The 17623-nt window shown below is 47.2% G+C and overlaps 3 protein-coding genes across 4 annotated transcripts in view; 2 read left to right on the top strand and 1 right to left on the bottom strand.

Moving 5' to 3' along the window:
• Window positions 1-17623, top strand: part of LOC114592429 (tripartite motif-containing protein 10-like) — a 647260-nt gene that overhangs the window by 4578 nt on the left and 625059 nt on the right. The window lies entirely within an intron of this gene.
• On the top strand, window positions 1946-7508 carry LOC144326289 (butyrophilin subfamily 1 member A1-like). The gene is made up of 4 exons (XM_077922847.1): window positions 1946-2209; window positions 3140-3258; window positions 4912-4941; window positions 5922-7508. The coding sequence occupies exons 2-4, from the start codon at window positions 3243-3245 to the stop codon at window positions 6437-6439; spliced, it is 564 nt and encodes a 187-aa protein (XP_077778973.1). The 5' UTR covers window positions 1946-2209; window positions 3140-3242; the 3' UTR covers window positions 6440-7508.
• LOC114591014 (zinc finger protein 174-like) lies at window positions 6678-17322 on the bottom strand. 2 transcript variants are annotated; one of them, XM_077922105.1, is made up of 4 exons: window positions 17071-17322; window positions 15163-15704; window positions 11967-12096; window positions 6678-10947 (listed from the first exon to the last, which is right to left on the bottom strand). In XM_077922105.1, the coding sequence occupies exons 2-4, from the start codon at window positions 15694-15696 to the stop codon at window positions 10103-10105; spliced, it is 1509 nt and encodes a 502-aa protein (XP_077778231.1). In that variant the 5' UTR covers window positions 15697-15704; window positions 17071-17322; the 3' UTR covers window positions 6678-10102. The 2 variants fall into 2 exon arrangements, with proteins under 2 accessions (XP_077778231.1, XP_077778230.1); XM_077922104.1 differs by having other exon boundaries at window positions 6678-10950; window positions 17071-17321.

Here is a 17623-nt window from a genome sequence, read left to right as displayed (position 1 = left end):
GTCCAAGCGGGAGATAACCAGAGCATGTACCACTCTGGCGAGACAGTCCGCAGGCAGATAGGGTCTCAGCCTACGTACCAGATGGAGCTGGTAAACAGCTGCCCTGGACACGGATTTGACCTGTGCCTCCATGGACAGCTGTGAGTCCAAAATGACTCCCAGGCTGCGCACCTGGTCCTTCAGGGGCACAGTTACCCCATTCAGGACCAGGGAATCCTCCACACCTGCCCGCCTCCTGTCCCCCAAAAACAGTACTTCTGTCTTGTCAGGATTCAACCTCAATCTGTTAGCCGCCATCCATCCTCCAACCGCCTCCAGACACTCACACAGGACCTTCACCGCCTTCACTGGTTCTGATTTAAAAGAGAGGTAGAGCTGGGTATCATCCGCATACTGATGAACACCCAGCCCAAACCTCCTGATGATCTCTCCCAGCGGCTGCATGTAAATGTTGAAAAGCATGGGGGAGAGGACAGAACCCTGAGGCACCCCACAAGTGAGAGCCCAGGGGTCTGAACACTCATCCCCCACCACCACTTTCTGAACACGGCCCAGGAGGAAGGAGCGGAACCACTGTATAACAGTGCCCCCAGCTCCCAGCCCCTCAAGGCGGTCCAGAAGGATGCTATGGTCGATGGTATCAAACGCCGCTGAGAGATCCAGCAGAACTAGGAAACAGCTCTCACCTTTGTCCCTAGCCCGCCGGAGATCATCAACCAGTGCGACCAAGGCAGTTTCAGTCCCATGATGAGGCCTGAATCCCGACTGGAAGGGATCCAAATGGTCCGCTTCTTCCAGGCGTGCCTGGAGTTGTTCGGCAACCGCTCGCTCAATCACCTTGCCCAGGAATGGAAGATTTGAGACTGGGCGATAGTTGGCCATCGTGGCCGCATCTAAAGATGGTTTTTTAAGAAGCGGTTTAATAACCGCCTCTTTCAGCGGGTCTGGGAAGGCTCCCTCACGGAGGGAAGCATTCACCACCCCACGAAGCCCATTGCCCAGTCCTTCCCGGCTAGCTTTTATAAGCCAGGATGGGCAAGGATCCAGGAGACAGGTGGTTGGTTTCACTCGTCCAAGCAGCCTGTCCACATCCTCGGAGGTAACAGATTGGAATTGATCCCACTCAACTTGACTAGACAGAACTCTAGCACTCTCCCGCCCCGGCCCTGCTCCCACGGTGGAGTCTACTTCTTCCCGAATCTGAGCGATTTTATCTGCAAAAAACTTTAATAATAATAATAAAAATTTTTATTTATACCCCACCCTCCCCAGCCAAAGCCGGGCTCAGGGTGGCTAACACCAGTAAAATTAACGTAAAAACATAATGGGGGGGACGGACCAATTTAAAATACAGGTTAAAATGCAATTTAAAATGCAGTCTCATTTTAAAAGTAGCCCATAGATCAAAACCATAAGGGGAGGGAAAACATAAGGGCCAGACTGAGTCCAAACCAAAGGCCAGGCGGAACAGCTCTGTCTTGCAGGCCCTGTGTAAAGATGTCAAGTCCTGCAGGGCCCTAGTCTCTTGTGACAGAGCGTTCCACCAAATCGGGGCCAGTACTGAAAAGGCTCTGGCCCTAGTTGAGACCAATCTAAGCACCTTGCGACTTGGGACCTCCAACAGGCTCTGTTCCAGTAACAAGAAGCCGAAAGCACCAGCCTGAAGATGACGAGTGAGACCTCGTCGAAACGTCGCCTAGACACCCCAACTTTTACACGGGAAGATACCCGAGGACACCAAAACCTGCATTCCTGTACCCGTGAAAATCTACGAAAGCATATATATATATATATATTGTTGGATTATATATATTTGGTTGCCAGGGCTGTTCTATAGAGGAGCAGGGTGACCCTCGAGTTCCCTTCCAACTCTACAATTCTACGATTCTGTGGGAGCTTCTTTCCATCATTTGCAAATGTGGGTTTTCTCTCTTATGTTGCATGAAAAACTGGGAAGTTTCCCTGCAGATTTTAAAAAGTGGGAGCAGCTTTGTTCTATTCATTTGCATCTAATAGTTCACCTTTCACTGCGTCGAAATGGAGCCATTTTGTCTGTTGACAATAGTCTCGTGAATATCTCCTCCATGGGAAACCCACAGCGCCAAAGGGCCAGAGCGAATCCTATCCTGGGTCTATCTTGTGGAAGGCACTGATTTCCCTTCTTCTCTCCCTCTTTTTCTCTCTAGGATGTGAGAAGCACCTTGCAGAGGTAAGTGGGTCCTTCTCATTTCCAGTTGCTTCTCCTCATGAGGCTGGGAAGGGTCCAGGAGCCCAGTACATAAAACCTGCCCCTCCAGGCTCCAAGGGAGAGAGAGTGGGACTCCCCACACCTGCACCATTTCGCCCTCTTTTGAACCCCTCATGTCCAACCTGTTTTTCTTCTCCTTTGCTCTCTTTCTCAGAAAATGACAAAGAATAGAAAACATCTTTTAAGAGCCAGGCAAAATCCTTTCAGTTTTTTCCTAGACTTTTAAACTTCTTCTTAGATACCCTTACATATACTTTTAAGATGATGGGAGTTGTCTTCTGTAGCCCACTCTGCTATTTCTTGAAGTTCTTTTTCGAGTTTCATTTGATTCCATTTGTTGAATTTTAACAAATGGTTAGAGCAGCCCAAAGGCATAATCAAGACAAAAATGAACTGAGCAATCGGTTGAAAAGAGGGCGAGAATGGCCCAGTGCCATGTAATGGGTGATGGAATGAAATATGCAGTGTGCTGTCAATACACTCAGATAATTTATGCCCTTTTACGGTTGCCATGTTTCAAAAAATTAAAATCTGGATGCAGAAGTTGTTGGGCTTTCGGGGGGGCAAAGTTGTTGAGCTATGTCTGGAAAATTTCGGACGTATGGCAACCCTGTTATAGGCAATGCAGCAAAGCTGGAAACAGAGAAACTCTGAGCGTAATGGTATCACTTGACGTTTCTTTTTACTGGCATAGATGTAAGTGGGGAGACTCAGAGACCGTCTTCTGGCCCCCAGGTGCCAGGCTTTGGCGTCCATAATCTCCTCCATCCCTCTGGGCCTCAATCCCTCTGTGCTTGCCTCTCCCTCTTGGCTTTCCAGCGGTTCCTTCCTCCTCTCAATTCCTTTGCATTCCTTGGAGTTGGGTGGCCTAACATTGTTTTTCTCCACCAGATATGAGAAAAGAGAGAGACTAGGGAATCCAGTGGTTCTCCCTCCAGAGCTGAAGAAAAGGGTCTCGCAGTTCTGTGCTACAAATCCCCTTCTGCAAGGCGACATGAAGCAGTTCAAAGGTAATGAATAATGGCGGTGAGGGTTTTATGCTAGGTATTGTATAAGTCTGAAAATGAGCATGCCAGACTCTTCATTATATTTTGTTCTTGCCAAATACTCAGTTGTAGCACCAGCAGAGCTTCCTTCTTTGCAGCCTAGTCATCATTCCCCCCCCCCCAACTACCCATTGCCCCATTTATATTGCCATTCTCATCCTTAGAGGCTGGAGTGGTAACCGCCGCAAATGCACCAGGGTGTATTGTATTGTAAAGTCCTGAGTTTTTGTTCCAACATGTTTCTGTTCATAACTATATGGAATCTCCTTTGCATATTGTTGCCTATCTACACAATCAGGAGTGGTCCTTTGGGAGGTTCTCAGAGTTTGCTTGGGCTTCACAACAAGCACCTATTACCCTCATGAGGCATCTCCTTCTCAGACTCTGCTCTGTGTATCTATCTATTAATTTTATACCACCCCTTCATTATTAGATCTCAGGGCAAATCACAGAATGAAAAAATCTAGTGCTGCAACCATCTTGGTCTCACAAGAGATTCCACATTTCACTGGCGAAGGGGAACATTCCAAACAGCCTCTACCTAAATGTTGGTTTGAAAGAATCCCAACCCCCCCCCCCCCAATGTTTTTATCCACTTTCCAACAAGAACCACAACCACAAGGTGGAGTACATTAAGGCCATAGAAATAGGACACAGTGCAAGCAGTGTTGAAGTTGACGTCTATATTCAACTGAGTTCTCTGCCTTCTGTGATTGAGATCCAGATAGACCATATAGAAAATTGAGTACGGAAGTGTTACTGCTTGCAAAACAAAGGAAGAGAAACCATAACCTTTCCAAACTGACCTCATTTGGCAAACCTGCGTATCTGACTACTCAACAGAGCTGTGTCGTGTGCTCTGAGAGGGCAACATCCCATATATGATCCTACCAGCCTTTGATGCAAAAACCATCTCTAGAGTTCTGGGGCAATGCTACTGGAAATTAAAATTCAGTGAGGCAGGACTTCATGCCCTCCAACATTTCTCTGATGAAAATAGGGATGTCCTAAGGAAAAGCAAGACAAATCAGAAACCAGGACAGCTTCTGTAAATCCAGGACTGTCCCTGGAAACTAGGGGCACTTGGAAGGTCTGGGACTTCCTTTTGCTTGAGAGCCTTGCCAATTCTGCCTCTGCAAGTTTAGTTTATTGTTATTGTTAAACAATTGCAGCTTTAATAAACCTCACCATCGAAACCACCAGTGTACTTGGGGTAGATGTGAAGCTGTGGCCAGCTCCCCTTTGAATTCCTGCCAAAGACTGGTATTGCAGAACTTATGCACCACTGTTTATCCTACTTTGAACTATGAGGTTCATAGACAATCTTTTCTAGTATGATTTATTATTTCTGTGTTTTACATTTTTAATTATTTTAATCTGTTCCCCATATGAACTACCCTGATATATTCTGGTAAATGGCAGTATATATACATTGTTGTTGTTGTTGTTGTTGTTGTTGTTGTTGTTGTTGTTAGTTTTTTTAAAAAAAATATTTGTTCAACTTAATTTGAACAAATAAACAATATGTAGTATGTTATGAAGTCATATTCTTGTGACAAGATTTACCAGAGGTCCAACACTGTAGTGCTTAAACTTTCTATCTTCTTCCTTCTTCAGACACTGTATTCCTCAGACTGGCTCAGAAAGGTGAATTTCCAATGGAAGACCAAATTCACAGAGGGGAAGGGAAATGTTGTTTTATTGAGTTTAAACAGCCTGTCCCCCAGACCTTGGAACTATCAGTAGCTTAACTTGAGTGAATTGCGCTGTGATGTAGCAGCCATCATGGCATCTAATTCCTGGATCCACTCACACAAAAAAGGAAAGTAAACATTTTCTGGGTCGTTTGAGATACCTGGATTGGCAGGAGGGGTACAGCATAAATAACTTTATTATTTTGTTTCTTTATTACATTTATCAATCTCTTTATACAGAGAAAACGTCTCAAACTGACTTGAGCAGATAAAATAAAGGTAAAGGTACCCCTGCCCGTACGGGCCAGTCTTGACAGACTCTGGGGTTGGTGCGCCCATCTCACTCTATAGGCCGGGGGCCAGCGCTGTCCGGAGACACTTCTGGGTCACGTGGCCAGCGTGACATCGCTGCTCTGGCGAGCCAGAGCCGCACACGGAAACGCCGTTTACCTTCCCGCTAGAAAGCGGTCCCTATTTATCTACTTGCACCCGGGGGTGCTTTCAAACTGCTAGGTTGGCAGGCGCTGGGACCGAATGACGGGAGCGCACCCCGCCGCAGGGATTCGAACCGCCGACCTTTTGATCGGCAAGCCCTAGGAGCTGAGGCTTTTACCCACAGCGCCACCCGCGTCCCGAGCAGATAAAATACACAATGTAAAAGTCAGAAAAATGTAAGACAATGAACAGAATATACAAAATGTTCATCCAGCAACATATATTGAATAAGGGGGGGAGCCTAATTTTAAAAGACAGCAAAAAGGGCATTTATCATCTGGAGGAAGGAGAGGAGGGTCCCAATCCTGAATGCAATGCAAGGAAGTCCTATTTCATGAGAGAGGGAACCTGGTTCTTGGGTTTTGTCTTGCACTGGTGTGTCCTCTCTTTCCGCGGATTCTGCCTCTTTTCCTTACGCCTCATCTCTCTCCCCAACAGCAAATGTCGCTCTGGACCCAGCCACAGCTTATCCTCGGCTTGTCCTGTCTGAGGACTGCAAAAGCGTGAGATGGCGAGACGAGTACCAACACCTGCCCAACAATTCTGAGAGGTTCTACAGCGATCCTGCAGTGCTGGGACGTGAGGGCTTCACCAAAGGCAGCCATTACTGGGAAGTCATTGTGGGAAGTGAGGAGATGTGGGCTGTTGGGGTTGCCAGGAAGTCAGTGAGGAGAAAGGGCTGCTTAGCCTTAAGTCCTGAAGGAGGGGTCTGGGCTGTGGGGAAGAGGGGAGGCTGGTACAGTGCCTTCAACCCCCCTGACAACCCTCCACTGTCCCTGAGCAACAAGCCCAAGCGGATCCGAGTGACTCTGAACTATGATGGGAGGGAGGTGTCTTTCTTTGATGCCGACACAGGAGCCCATCTCTACACCTTCCTAGGAGCCTCCTTCTCTGGAGAGATGCTCCTCCCTTTCTTTTGGCTGTCAGGAAACAAAACCCAACTCAGGATGGCTTAAGCCTTAAGGGGACCAAATCTACCTCTCAGGCCCAGGAGGCGCTTCTCTCCAGAGCAAAATGATTGCTCTGAAAGAGAACGTTTATTTGCAAAGAGCTCTGTTGACATCTTTGCAGAGGTCCTGGGAGAGGATTCATTCCAGCCACAATCAGCAGATATATGAAAAAAGTGGGCTTTGCTTTTCCCATCCCATCCCCAGCGTTCTCCCTGCAGCTTTGTTCCAAAAGAGACAGCAACAATTTCAGCAGTTCCAAACAATTTATTTCAGCGTCACTGATGTCCAACCCTGGTTTCATTTTTTATTTTGCCACCTCTCCCTCTCCACAAGACCTCCACCAGCTGTTGACATGTGTTTTTGTATTGCTGAAATGGATTACTAGAAAGCAATCCCTCCACCCATATCGGCAGGGAAACCTCATTGAGTTGCATCCAAAGATAACCATGCTTGGAGTTATACCCACTGAAAGTCGTGCGCATGGGTAACTTAGCTCCATTGATTTCGGTGAGCTTATTCTGAATAAAACAACAAAGCACATTGCTTTGTAGACTTCAGATCTCCAGAGGAAGAAATAAGGGGATTTAAGTCAGGGACAAGCTTCCAACCCCTGCTGCAAATGAAGCCTGCCCCTAGCTATAGTTGCTCCAAGATAATTCAGTGGGGCCTCTTCTCAGTTCATTCTCTTCTGGATCAGTGCCTTAATCCTTTGTAGATTTTGTATATCACAGAATAGTCATTGAGGTGTCCCCAGATGTTGTTGTCCAGTTCCCATCAGCTTCAGCCAGCAGGGCAGACAGTCAAGGATGATAGAAACTCTAATCTGGACCCCACCACCTTGGCTCTGCTGCCCTATATTCTTCCCATTGAAACAACCATGAAAATAAATTTTGGACACTATAGATTTATCCTGATCTGATGCATGCAATGTCTTTTGTTTTGCAGCTGTGTGATTTGTGCTCATATTGTATTGTGGTGGCCATTGGCTATAAACAATAAAATTTATAGATAGATTGAACTGCAAAAATAAGTAATAAAATAGTAAAATAAATTTTTTTTTATCCTCACTCCAAAATGTGTGTGTGTGTCTCCTTGTGCTTTTGTTTATATTGGGGGTGGAGGAGAAATATGAAGGCCAAAACCTCTCCCCTCCGCTACCAAATGGATGCAGGAGGCCAGAGGCAATGAATGAAAAAGCAGGGAAAGACAGACCCTCCAAGTGTCACTATTTTCCAGGGATGTCCCTGATTTAGAGACGCCGTCCTGGTTTCTGATTTGATCCCAGAATGAGAGAGATTTCTGATTTGATCCCAGAAGGAGAGTCCACCACTTCTTGTGTTGCAGAGTCCACTGCCTCTTGAGGCAAAACAGAAAATGGTGATCACCTGCTACTGCTGCTGAAGTTATCACCCACTGAAGCTGCTGCCCCAGGGGGTGAAAAAAGGAGGCTAGAGAGCAGCAGGGGAGGAGGCAGTGAGGAAAGCAGCGTCCCTGGGGCTTGGACCTGCGGCCCCTCCCTTACTGTCCCCCAATCTGCCCCCTGAGGCAACTTCCTCATGGGTGAACTGGGCCCTGCTGCTAGCTGGTTGCAGTATTTTTATTTCAAAAAGCATCTCTTGTGCAGAAGAGCTGTCTTTAGAAATAAATGCTCAGTTTCTTTCTCCCAGCCCTCCTGGCTCTTTCCACTTCTGTCCTGCTCTTAGCCTCCATTTCTCAGCCTTTCTGCACACCCAGAGTTTTGCCCCTCCTGCTGCCCAACAGGGCCTGATCTCAATATCCTTTCGATGCCCTTGGCCAGGGGATCCTCTGGGGTCGGCCCTGTGGGGCATGTACTGAATGCGCTCACAGTTTCACAGCAGTTACCTCCAGGGTTGGTTGCAAGCAGCAGCTTCAGGGGAGCTGCTCTTCAGCCCCTTGGAATCTGGGTTCCACAGGGCACTTATCCCGATGCTATTAGACATCTATAGCAGGGATGGGGAACCGTTTTTGCATTCCCCTCTGAGCAACCTTCCAAGGGTCGCATGCCAACAGCAGGAGTGTCCAAGTGGCAAAAGTGGGAGGAGCAACTAATGTAAACTTTACCTTTGCAGCTTTCCAGAGACGCAAGAGACATCATGAGTTCAAGAAGACATTCCAGTCGGGCAAGAAAACAAGTGGGGAGCAAATCAGGGGTGCATCCTGGCGGTGGGATTCCAAGGGTGAGAGACGTACCCCACCCCTGATTTATACAAACCAGTTGGGAGCAACCAAGTCAGGATTTGGAGCGTCCTGACGGCACCCAATTCTGCTTCATAACATGTGAATCAGGTGTGGCTGTGCAACAACTGGATTGGTGCCAAGGCACAGCTGGATGAGAGCCAATAAACTGGTCTTGAGGGTTGACCTATCTCTTTGGATCTAAGAGTAGTAATCTGATATAGCGATTTATCATTTGCACTAGGATTTTCGAAGGCAAATTTATTCTTGATTTTACATGGTTCACCATCACAAGCATATTTTTTTTTAAATTGGCAGTTAATATTGCAAATAAATAATATAAATATTTGAGGTCTGTTCAGGAGGGTGTGCATAGAGACCATCCTGTGCCAGCGGCAACATTCTCCCATGGTTTGGGGGCAAAATATGTTCTCACAGTCTCTCCATTCACCCGAATCTTCTCCCCCTTCACCAGAATTCTTGTCCCCTCCTTTTTTTTTAGAGCTAACCATGGTGCAGTGTTACATTGACACCAGCACTAATTCTAACCATGGTTATCTTCAGACAAGACTTTGCAACCAGAATCTTAAGCAGGTGTCAGGCTGGAGCCAGCAAGCGAACAGCAGCAGCTGCCAGGCTTGGACGGCAGCCTAGGGGACGAAGGGAGGTTTGTCATGGGAAGATCAGAGGAAAGGGCAGGGGGGAGTTCACAGCCCAGAGAAACACAGGACTTAGCAGACGATAGCTTGTTCGAACCAGTTTGCAAACCTCTCAGCGTGCAAGAACACAGAAGAGGAGGGGTACAAGAAAAGGGGATATTGACATCACAGAAGCGACAGAAGAGCTTCGTTTTTGTGCATTGTTTCCTGAGGAAGATAAACAACGCTGAGGATTTAGTTGAGTCGTCATCAGGGTAGCTATAAGTCATGGGGGCAGAGAGCTCCAGACAAGTGGCATGCTTTTTCTGGAGTAAAACCAACTTTTAATTGACTGTACGTGTACGCGTCTTGCTGCTGCTACTGCAGGTGTGCAAATCCTGATTAACACGAGCTACAGGTAGACACAATCCTGAGCTATGGTTAAGTCCACTGAGGGAAAGAAGCAGGGTGTACTATAGAGGAGACGGGGAGCGAATCTGTGGCATGATATTGATCTCCAACCATGGTTAGAAGATTGGGAAACTTCTGTTTGCACACATTATTTGTATGTTTTTAGAAACTGTAAGGACCAAGCTATTCCTGAGCTGCTGATCACAGCCTGTCTGTCCACCTCCATCGTGGAAACAAGACAATGTGGATTTCTACCTGAAGCCCTCTCCCCATATTCTTGGACAAGCTGTGACTCTCCAGATATTGCTGGACTACAACTCCCATCATTCCCAAACATTGGGTCATGCTATCTTAGACTGGTGGGAGTGGGAGTCCCAAACATCTGGAGAACCACAGGTTCCCTCATCCTTGCTCTGTACTTTTATTATTTCTCCTCAGTGTAGGTCCCCTTGTGCTTCATAAGGCTGAGTTTCTGATGGAAGCCTTTGCCGCAGTCTATACAGTTCCATCGCTTCACACCCATGTGGACTCTCTTATGCCTTATCAGGTGAGAGCTGGTGCTGAAGCTTCTTCCGCACTCGGCACACTCGTACGGTTTCTCCCCAGTGTGGGTCCTCTTGTGCGCAATCAGTTCTCCTTTCTGAATGAAGCTTTTCCCGCAGTCTGAGCACTCGTATGGCTTCTCCCCCGTATGGGTCCTCCTGTGTCTTATCAGGGACGCATTATGGCTGAAGCTTTGTCCACAAGCCAAGCATGTGTATGGTTTCTCCCCTGTGTGAACCCTCTTGTGGTTTATGAGGTTTGAGGTGGTGCTGAAGCTTTTCCCACACTCTGAGCACTCATAGGGCCTCTCCCCCGTGTGGGTCCTCTCGTGTATCATCAGGTTTGTCCTTCCGTTTGAGATTTTCCCACAGTATGAGCATTTGAAGGGCTTTTCTCCCTTCTGCATCCTCTGACGATTGAGAAGGACCAAGTTCTGGGAGAGGCTTTTCCCAGTGTCAGAGGCCATCTTTTCTCTCTTACACCCATGAACCCTCCCTTCGAGGGGCCTTTCATCACATTCCTTGGGATGAACAGTATGTTCTGCTGCTGTTCCCTGATGGACATCCTGGTGACGTATGGGTCTTTGCTGACCTATATCCCTCACTTCCTCCTCAGTGGCCTGGAGGGATAGGCCTTCAGCACTTTTCAAGGATGTTGTGTCAACGTTCATGCAGTCAAGTCCTTCCAGCTCGGGATCCTCCTCCTTCATCCTCACTTTCATATCACCTGCTGGAAGACATAGAAAAACAACCTAAGTTACCTCTTCTTACCTTACATATTGCCTCCAATAATAATACAGTGGTACCTCGGGTTAAGTACTTAATTCGTTCTGGAGGTCTGTTCTTAACCTGAAACTGTTCTTAACCTGAAGCACCACTTTAGCTAATGGGGCCTCCCGCTGCCGCCGCGCCACTGGAGCACGATTTCTGTTCTCATCCTGAAGCAAAGTTCTTAACCTGAAGTACTATTTCTGGGTTAGCAGAGTCTGTAACCTGAAGCGTATGTAACCTGAAGTGTATGTAACCTGAGGTACCACTGTCAAAACAAAAAAAAATTCCTTCCAGTAGCACCTTAAAGACCAACTAAGTTAGTTCTTGGTATGAGCTTTCGTGTGCATGCACACTTCTTCAGATACCACACGCATGCATCCTCTGTGCCCCTCTCAAGTGATCCTCAGAGGAACTGGCTCCATTTACTTGACCCTTTTTCTGCTCTGGCAGGGTTCTTCACCAACCTGGTACTCCCAGCTGTTGTGGGCTACAACTCCCATTAACCAGCTGTGTTGGCTGGGGCTGATGGGAGTTGTAGTCCTGAGCTGAAAAGTTTTGTAGTCCCAAAACTAAGGTGGAGAATCAGCTCTAAGCCATGGCTTGCTTGCTGGCAGCTGAAATTGTGGTTTGGGTTCTAAGCCATGGTTAGTGCAAACTATTGTGTGGCATGAAACCTGAACGGAGCCAGTGGTCAAATAATAATAATAATAATAATAATAATAATAATAATAATAATAATAATAATATATTAGTACCCACCCATCTGACTGGGTTGTCACTGCCAACATATATAAAAACATAATAAAACATTAAAAATCTTCCCAATACAGGGCTGTTCCCTAAACAGGCCCACAGAAAGAGGTTTCTGTGCAGGACAGCCCATAATTCCGTCAAAGAGCAGTGCTGGAGAGGGAATGACAGAAACAACCTCAGGGAAAAAAACTTGTTAACATTTAGCCATAATAAAATCCTTACCCACCAACTTGGTCTCCCCATCATCGTCCTCTTGCTTGGCTTCCAGCAAGAGATGGATTTCCATGGTGGTTGACGAATTCTGCTCCAGCGTGGGCAAGTTAGCAGGCCCTTCTTCTGAAAGGCCAGGCATCTGAAAGAGGAAGAGGCACACAGTTCAGGATCCTCTTGTCAGGGGTCACAGCTCAGTGGCAGAGCAGAAGGTCCTTAATTCAATACCCTACCTCCACAAAGGGCCAGGAGAGCAACTGTCAATCTGTGTAGGCAGACCTGAGCTAAGTGACAATGTGCTAAATATTTATTTGCCAACCTTTATACGGACTTTCTTCAAAGAAATCTTGGGCTAGACCTTTCCGGAAGTCTCTGATGTTGTTGGCATCTGCCCTTCTCGAGAAACAGTGGCGTATTCAGTGAAACCACAGCCTCCCGTGTTCTTTTTGCTGCATAATTGACACTAGAGCTACATGCCTGGAGCACAAGCCTGGGTGGTGTACATGGAGGTCCTAGGATACCCAGAGGACAAAAACCCCCTCACAACCTTGCTGATGTGGTCCAAAGGAAAGCAGAGCAATACATCTGGCACCAGCTTGGCTGCAGAAGTTGCTGGAAGGAGAGGTACAAGCAGAGCCGTCTTTAGCAGATGCGGCGCCGGGGTGCAAATATTCACCCAGTGCCCCCAAATTACCACGGATAGTGTTGGGGTGGCCGTAGTTGCACACTGCCAACAATTGGGGGGCGCACCTCTCTCCCATGCTGCTGCGGGACAGCGATCTCCGCAGAGGCTTGGGAGCGGCTGCCGAGACCACATAACACCGGTCTTGAAAGACCTACATTGGCTCCCAGTATGTTTCCGAGCACAATTCAAAGTGTTGGTGCTGACCTTTAAAGCCCTAAATGGCTTCAGCCCAGTATACCTGAAGGAGCGTCTCCACCCCCATCGTTCAGCCCGGACACGGAGGTCCAGTGCTGAGGGCCTTCTGGCGGTTCCCTCGCTGCGAGAAGCCAAGTTACAGGAAACCAGGCAGAGGGCCTTCTTGGTAGTGGCGCCTTCCCTGTGGAACGCCCTCCCACCAGATGTCAAATAGAACAACAACTACCAGACTTTTAGAAGACATCTGAAGGCAGCCCTCTTTAGGGAAGCTTTTAATGTTTGATGTATTACGGTATTTTAATATTTTGTTGGAAGCCGCCCTGAGTGGCTGGGGAAGCCCAGCCAGATGGGCGGGGTATAAATAAATAAATAAATAAATAAATAAATAAATAAACAATTCCCTCCCAAGCCTCCTCGGGAGGAGAGTGATCCCCGCAGAGGCTTGGGAGGGAAGTTGCGTGCCCGCCAGCCATATGGTTGGCGGGGCACAGCTGGCGAGTATGCAGGGAAAGGGGAGGCCACCAGCAAAGCTGCGCAGCTCCCCCACTTGCTGGGGCGCCCCAAAGAGGCTGGCAGCCTGGCGCAACACACCACTAAGCGCTATGGGAAAGACACCTCTGGGTACAAGGTGCAATCCAACCACAATACCTCAAGGACTGCCTCTTTCCATATGAACTTTCCTAGACCTTAAGATCATCTTCTGAGGGCCTTCTTTGTGTGCCTCCTCCATGTGAGGTCCGGAAAGTGGCAACACAAGAAGGGGCCTTTTCTGTTGTGGCTCCCTATCTGTGGAATGCTCTCCCCAGGGAGGTTCATCTGGCACCTTCATTATACACCTGTAGGCACCAGACAAAAATATTCCTATTTAACCAGGGCTTTGGCTGTTTGACATCCAATGCTCTTTTAAAATGAGTTGGGGAGGGGGGCGTGTTAGATGTATCATCACTGAAGCAGTCAAATACAACATTTCCTGTTGCCTAGAGTGGACACAGGGAAATGTTGCTCCAGACAGGGAGGACTTCCTGTCATACCATCTCTGGAGCATCCTCCGTGTGTGTGTGTGTGTGTGTGTGTGTGTGTGTGTGTGTGTGACAAAATAGATGGGCGTGACCCTAGCAGACCCTATAAAAAGGGCTAGCCATGCAGCAATCTTCCTCTCTTGCTCTTTTGCCATCTTCCTCTCTTCTGGCTCTTAGCCAGCAGCACATGGCTCATCCTTACAGAGGATGGAAGCCACAAGGTAGAAAGTCTGAGGGCTAGCTCAGACTTCTCTCTACAAATGTAACTGTAACCACAAGATAAAGTCTGCCTTCAGGACAATACTGTGAACTGAATGTAAGTAAACTTTACTCTTTTAAACAAGACTATCATTATGTTATTATTATTTTAAGAGGGAAATAAAGGGGGGAAACTTACCAGGAACAATCCAGACTGGACACGTCAGACTGAATTGCTTAACTTAAATGATGCTAATGAATCCATCACCTTGCTTCCAGCAATGTGCAAGGGAATGTGCTCTGCTGCTTGCTTACTAGCATGAGTGAGGAGGGATAATATTTAATAAAAATAAAAATAAAAATAAAAATAAAAATAATAAAAATAATTTATTTATACCCCGCCCATCTGGCTGAGTTTCCCTAGCCACTCTGGGCAGCTTCCAATCGAGTGTTAAAAACAATACAGCATTAAATATTAAAAACTTCCCTAAACAGGGCTGCCTTCAGATGTCTTTTAAAGATAAGATAGCTGCTTATTTCCTTCACATCTGAAGGGAGGGCATTCCGCAGGTCAGGCACCACTACCAAGAAGGCCCTCTGTCTGTTCCCTGTAACCTCACTTCTCGCAATGAGGGAACTGCCAGAAGGCCTTCGGAGCTGGATCTCAGGCTGAATGATGGGAGTGGAGATGCTCCTTTAGGTATACAGGACCGAGGCTGTAAAGGTCAGCACCAACACTTTGAATTGTGCTTGGAAATGTACTGGGAGCCAATGCAGATCTCTCAGGACTGGTGTTATGTGGTCTCGGCAGCCGCTCCCAGTCACCAGTCTAGCTGCCGTATTCTGAATTAATTGCAGTTTCCGGGTTACCTTCAAAGGTAGCCCCACGTGGAGCGTATCCTCTCCTACTTTCCTTAACATCCCCACAGGGTGGTTATTGGGTTTTTGGGTTATTGGCTCTATCGTCTACAACACTGACTGGCAACAGCTCTTCAGGATTTTGCATGCAAAGCAGACTGGATGGACCTTTGTCCTGACGCCACAGGTCTCTTTTTATGCTGCCACTGCCCTCCACAGGTGCATTGAAGTGAACAGCATGCAAAACTCTCACCTCTTGTTCTGTTCTCATGGCCTCCCGGTGGATCTTCATCAAGAAATCCTCCACCTGAGCCACAGCCTCCGTGCAGTTCCCTGGACCACGTTCCCAGACCCAGCTCTGCATCTCCTGGGGCAGGATGGTCAGGAACTGCTCCAGAACCACCAGGTCCACGATCTGCTCCTTGGTGTGTCTGTCTGGCTTCAGCCACCGATAGCAGAGTTCCTGGAGATGATTGCACACGTCTCGAGGGCCGTCAGTCTCCAGGTAGCAGAACTGCCTGAAGCTTTGGCGCCGCATCTCCAAGCTGGCAGCGTCCTCATCCAGAATCTCTTCCTTCACTTCCACAGGAGAATCTTCCCTTCTACTAGGCCACCTGCTGAAAGAGACCTGGGTATCCTTATGATCTCCCATGGACACCTCTTGAGGCACCTGCAAGCTTTTCCACCCTGAAAATGGGGCCTGCATCTGCAATGGCAGAGCCTTCTGCCACTGAGATTCCCAGCCCTGCGGGTCTTGCTCCTCTATTTTCAGGTCTTGCTCCTCCATTTTTATTCCTGGAAAAGAAAAGCAATGCCAATAAGCCATAGGCGATGAAAGCTGGGCATGTTTACTCTCCCCTAATAGACACATTTTATTAATAAAAAATATAGCATACGTGCTATCAACCATCTATGACTCATTCCCAGAAGGGATGGAGAACATGTGACCCTGCAGATGTTGCTGGATTCCCATCATCCTTGGTTGTTGGCCTTGCTGGCTGGGGCCTGATGGGAACTGCATTCAACAATGTCTGAAGGGCTGCAGGTTCTCTGCCCCTGGTTTATACAGAAAGCTGCCTTATGCCAAGTCAGACTGCCAGCAGCTCTCCAGGGTTCCAGGCATTAAGGGTTTCATGCTCTACGGAAGTGTTTCCCGAACTTGGGCTTCCAGCTATTTTTGAACTACAATTCCTATCATCCCTGACCACTGGTCCTGCTAGGTAGGAATGATGGGAGTTGTAAGTTCAAAAACAGCTGGAGATCCAAGATTGGGAAACCTTGCTCTACAGCAAGAGGCTGGGATAAAACCTCTGCTTACAGTAAATATTAAAATTAACAATAAAAACAGATAATAACATTTAAACAAAGGTAGAAACCAACAGTGAAAGGTATTAAAACATGCCAGCATCTATGTGTCTGGATAGGTTTGCCTAAACAAAAATGTTTTTAAGCAGGTGCTGCAAAGAGAACAGCGAAGGCGGCCTGCCTGATGTCAACAGTTTCTGACTTTTAGAAGACATCTGAAGGCAGTCCTGTTTAGGGAAGTTTTTAATGTTTGATGTTTTATCGTGTTTTTGGTAATTCCGTTGAGAGTTGCCCAGAGTGGCTGGGGAAAACCCAGCCAGATGGGTGGGGTATAATAATAATAATAATAATAATAATAATAATAATAATTATTATTATTATTAGGGAATAATAATAATAATAATAATAATAATAATAATAATAATAATAATTAACAGGCAGACAGGCAGGGATCTCCAATGTTGCCCCTGCCACACTAAATGATAAATTTCTTACAGCTGCGGAAGGAGTATGTGTGGCACCTGTTAACATTGTCAGTTCTGTGGATCCAATTGTCTGAGCCAGCACATATGCGGTGCGGTGATCCTGAAGGTATGATGAAGATTATGATAATAAATAAATACAATTTGTGATTAGCACAGCACCCATTCTTCCTTCACAACCAGTATCAATGGTCCTTCCTAGCTGATCTGACGCCCTTGGTGAGAGGGGGAAGCCCTGATCTCCACTGCGCCCGAGGGCACTTGCTGAGCCTGAGAAGAGTCTCATCTCTCACCCTCTGCTTGCTCTCCCAACAGATCCCCTTCTGCTAGATTCCGCTCAATCCACTTCCCCTCCCCTCCTTCCTTGAACTCACCTGCTTCAGGCCGGCTTTGCCTTGCTCGCCCTTGGCAGCAGCCCCCTAATGGCTCCAAGGATAAGAAATCCAAAAGGGGGAGGGATTTGTTTTTCAATTAAAAAAGAAAGGAGGAGGGGAAAGTGGCTTTGCTTTCCTCAATTCTCCCCCAATTTGTCACACGCGCCCGGCCACTCTAGGCACCCTCGTTCAGTGCCCTTTAACTCTTTCAGTGCCTCGCAGCAAACGCTGGAGTTCATTGGTGCGACCCCCGTCACCAGATCATTAATGTTGGAAAGTCTGTCTCCATTCGGGAACTCGCAATTTTGCAAAAAAGAGGGAATGAGCGCCATCTGCCTGATGAGGTGTTTCCTCTCCAGCAAAAGGACCGCATTGCAATAGACAGTCTTTAAGTCCCATTAAGTTCAATGGGATTTACTCCTAGGCAAGTGTATGCCCATTGAAGCCCCTCTGCAGACACCCACAAATTGGTATCGTCTCTTCTGAGTTCCCCGACTGTGCAATATATTTATGGTTCCTTGTTTTGTTCAGTATTATTCAAAGCAGCCTTTAA

Source organism: Podarcis muralis, chromosome 2 (assembly GCF_964188315.1).
Source record: "Podarcis muralis chromosome 2, rPodMur119.hap1.1, whole genome shotgun sequence".
In the NCBI taxonomy this organism is placed as follows: Eukaryota; Metazoa; Chordata; class Lepidosauria; order Squamata; family Lacertidae; genus Podarcis; species Podarcis muralis.
Note: the sequence above shows the minus strand (reverse complement) of the source record. Positions and strands in the feature narration are given on the sequence as shown.

Excerpts from the sequence above, each read along its gene's own strand:
- LOC144326289 (XM_077922847.1), top strand. Across the intron at positions 4,942-5,921 it reads CCTCAGACTGGCTCAGAAAG|CAAATGTCGCTCTGGACCCA; the intron begins GTGAATTTCCAA and ends TCTCCCCAACAG.
- LOC114591014 (XM_077922104.1), bottom strand. The coding sequence starts at position 15,696 with ATGGAGGAGCAAGACCTGAAAATAGAGGAGCAAGACCCGCAGGGCTGG. Across the intron at positions 12,097-15,162 it reads CCATGAGAACAGAACAAGAG|ATGCCTGGCCTTTCAGAAGA; the intron begins GTGAGAGTTTTG and ends TTCCTCTTTCAG. Across the intron at positions 10,951-11,966 it reads TGGGGAGACCAAGTTGGTGG|CAGGTGATATGAAAGTGAGG; the intron begins GTAAGGATTTTA and ends TATGTCTTCCAG.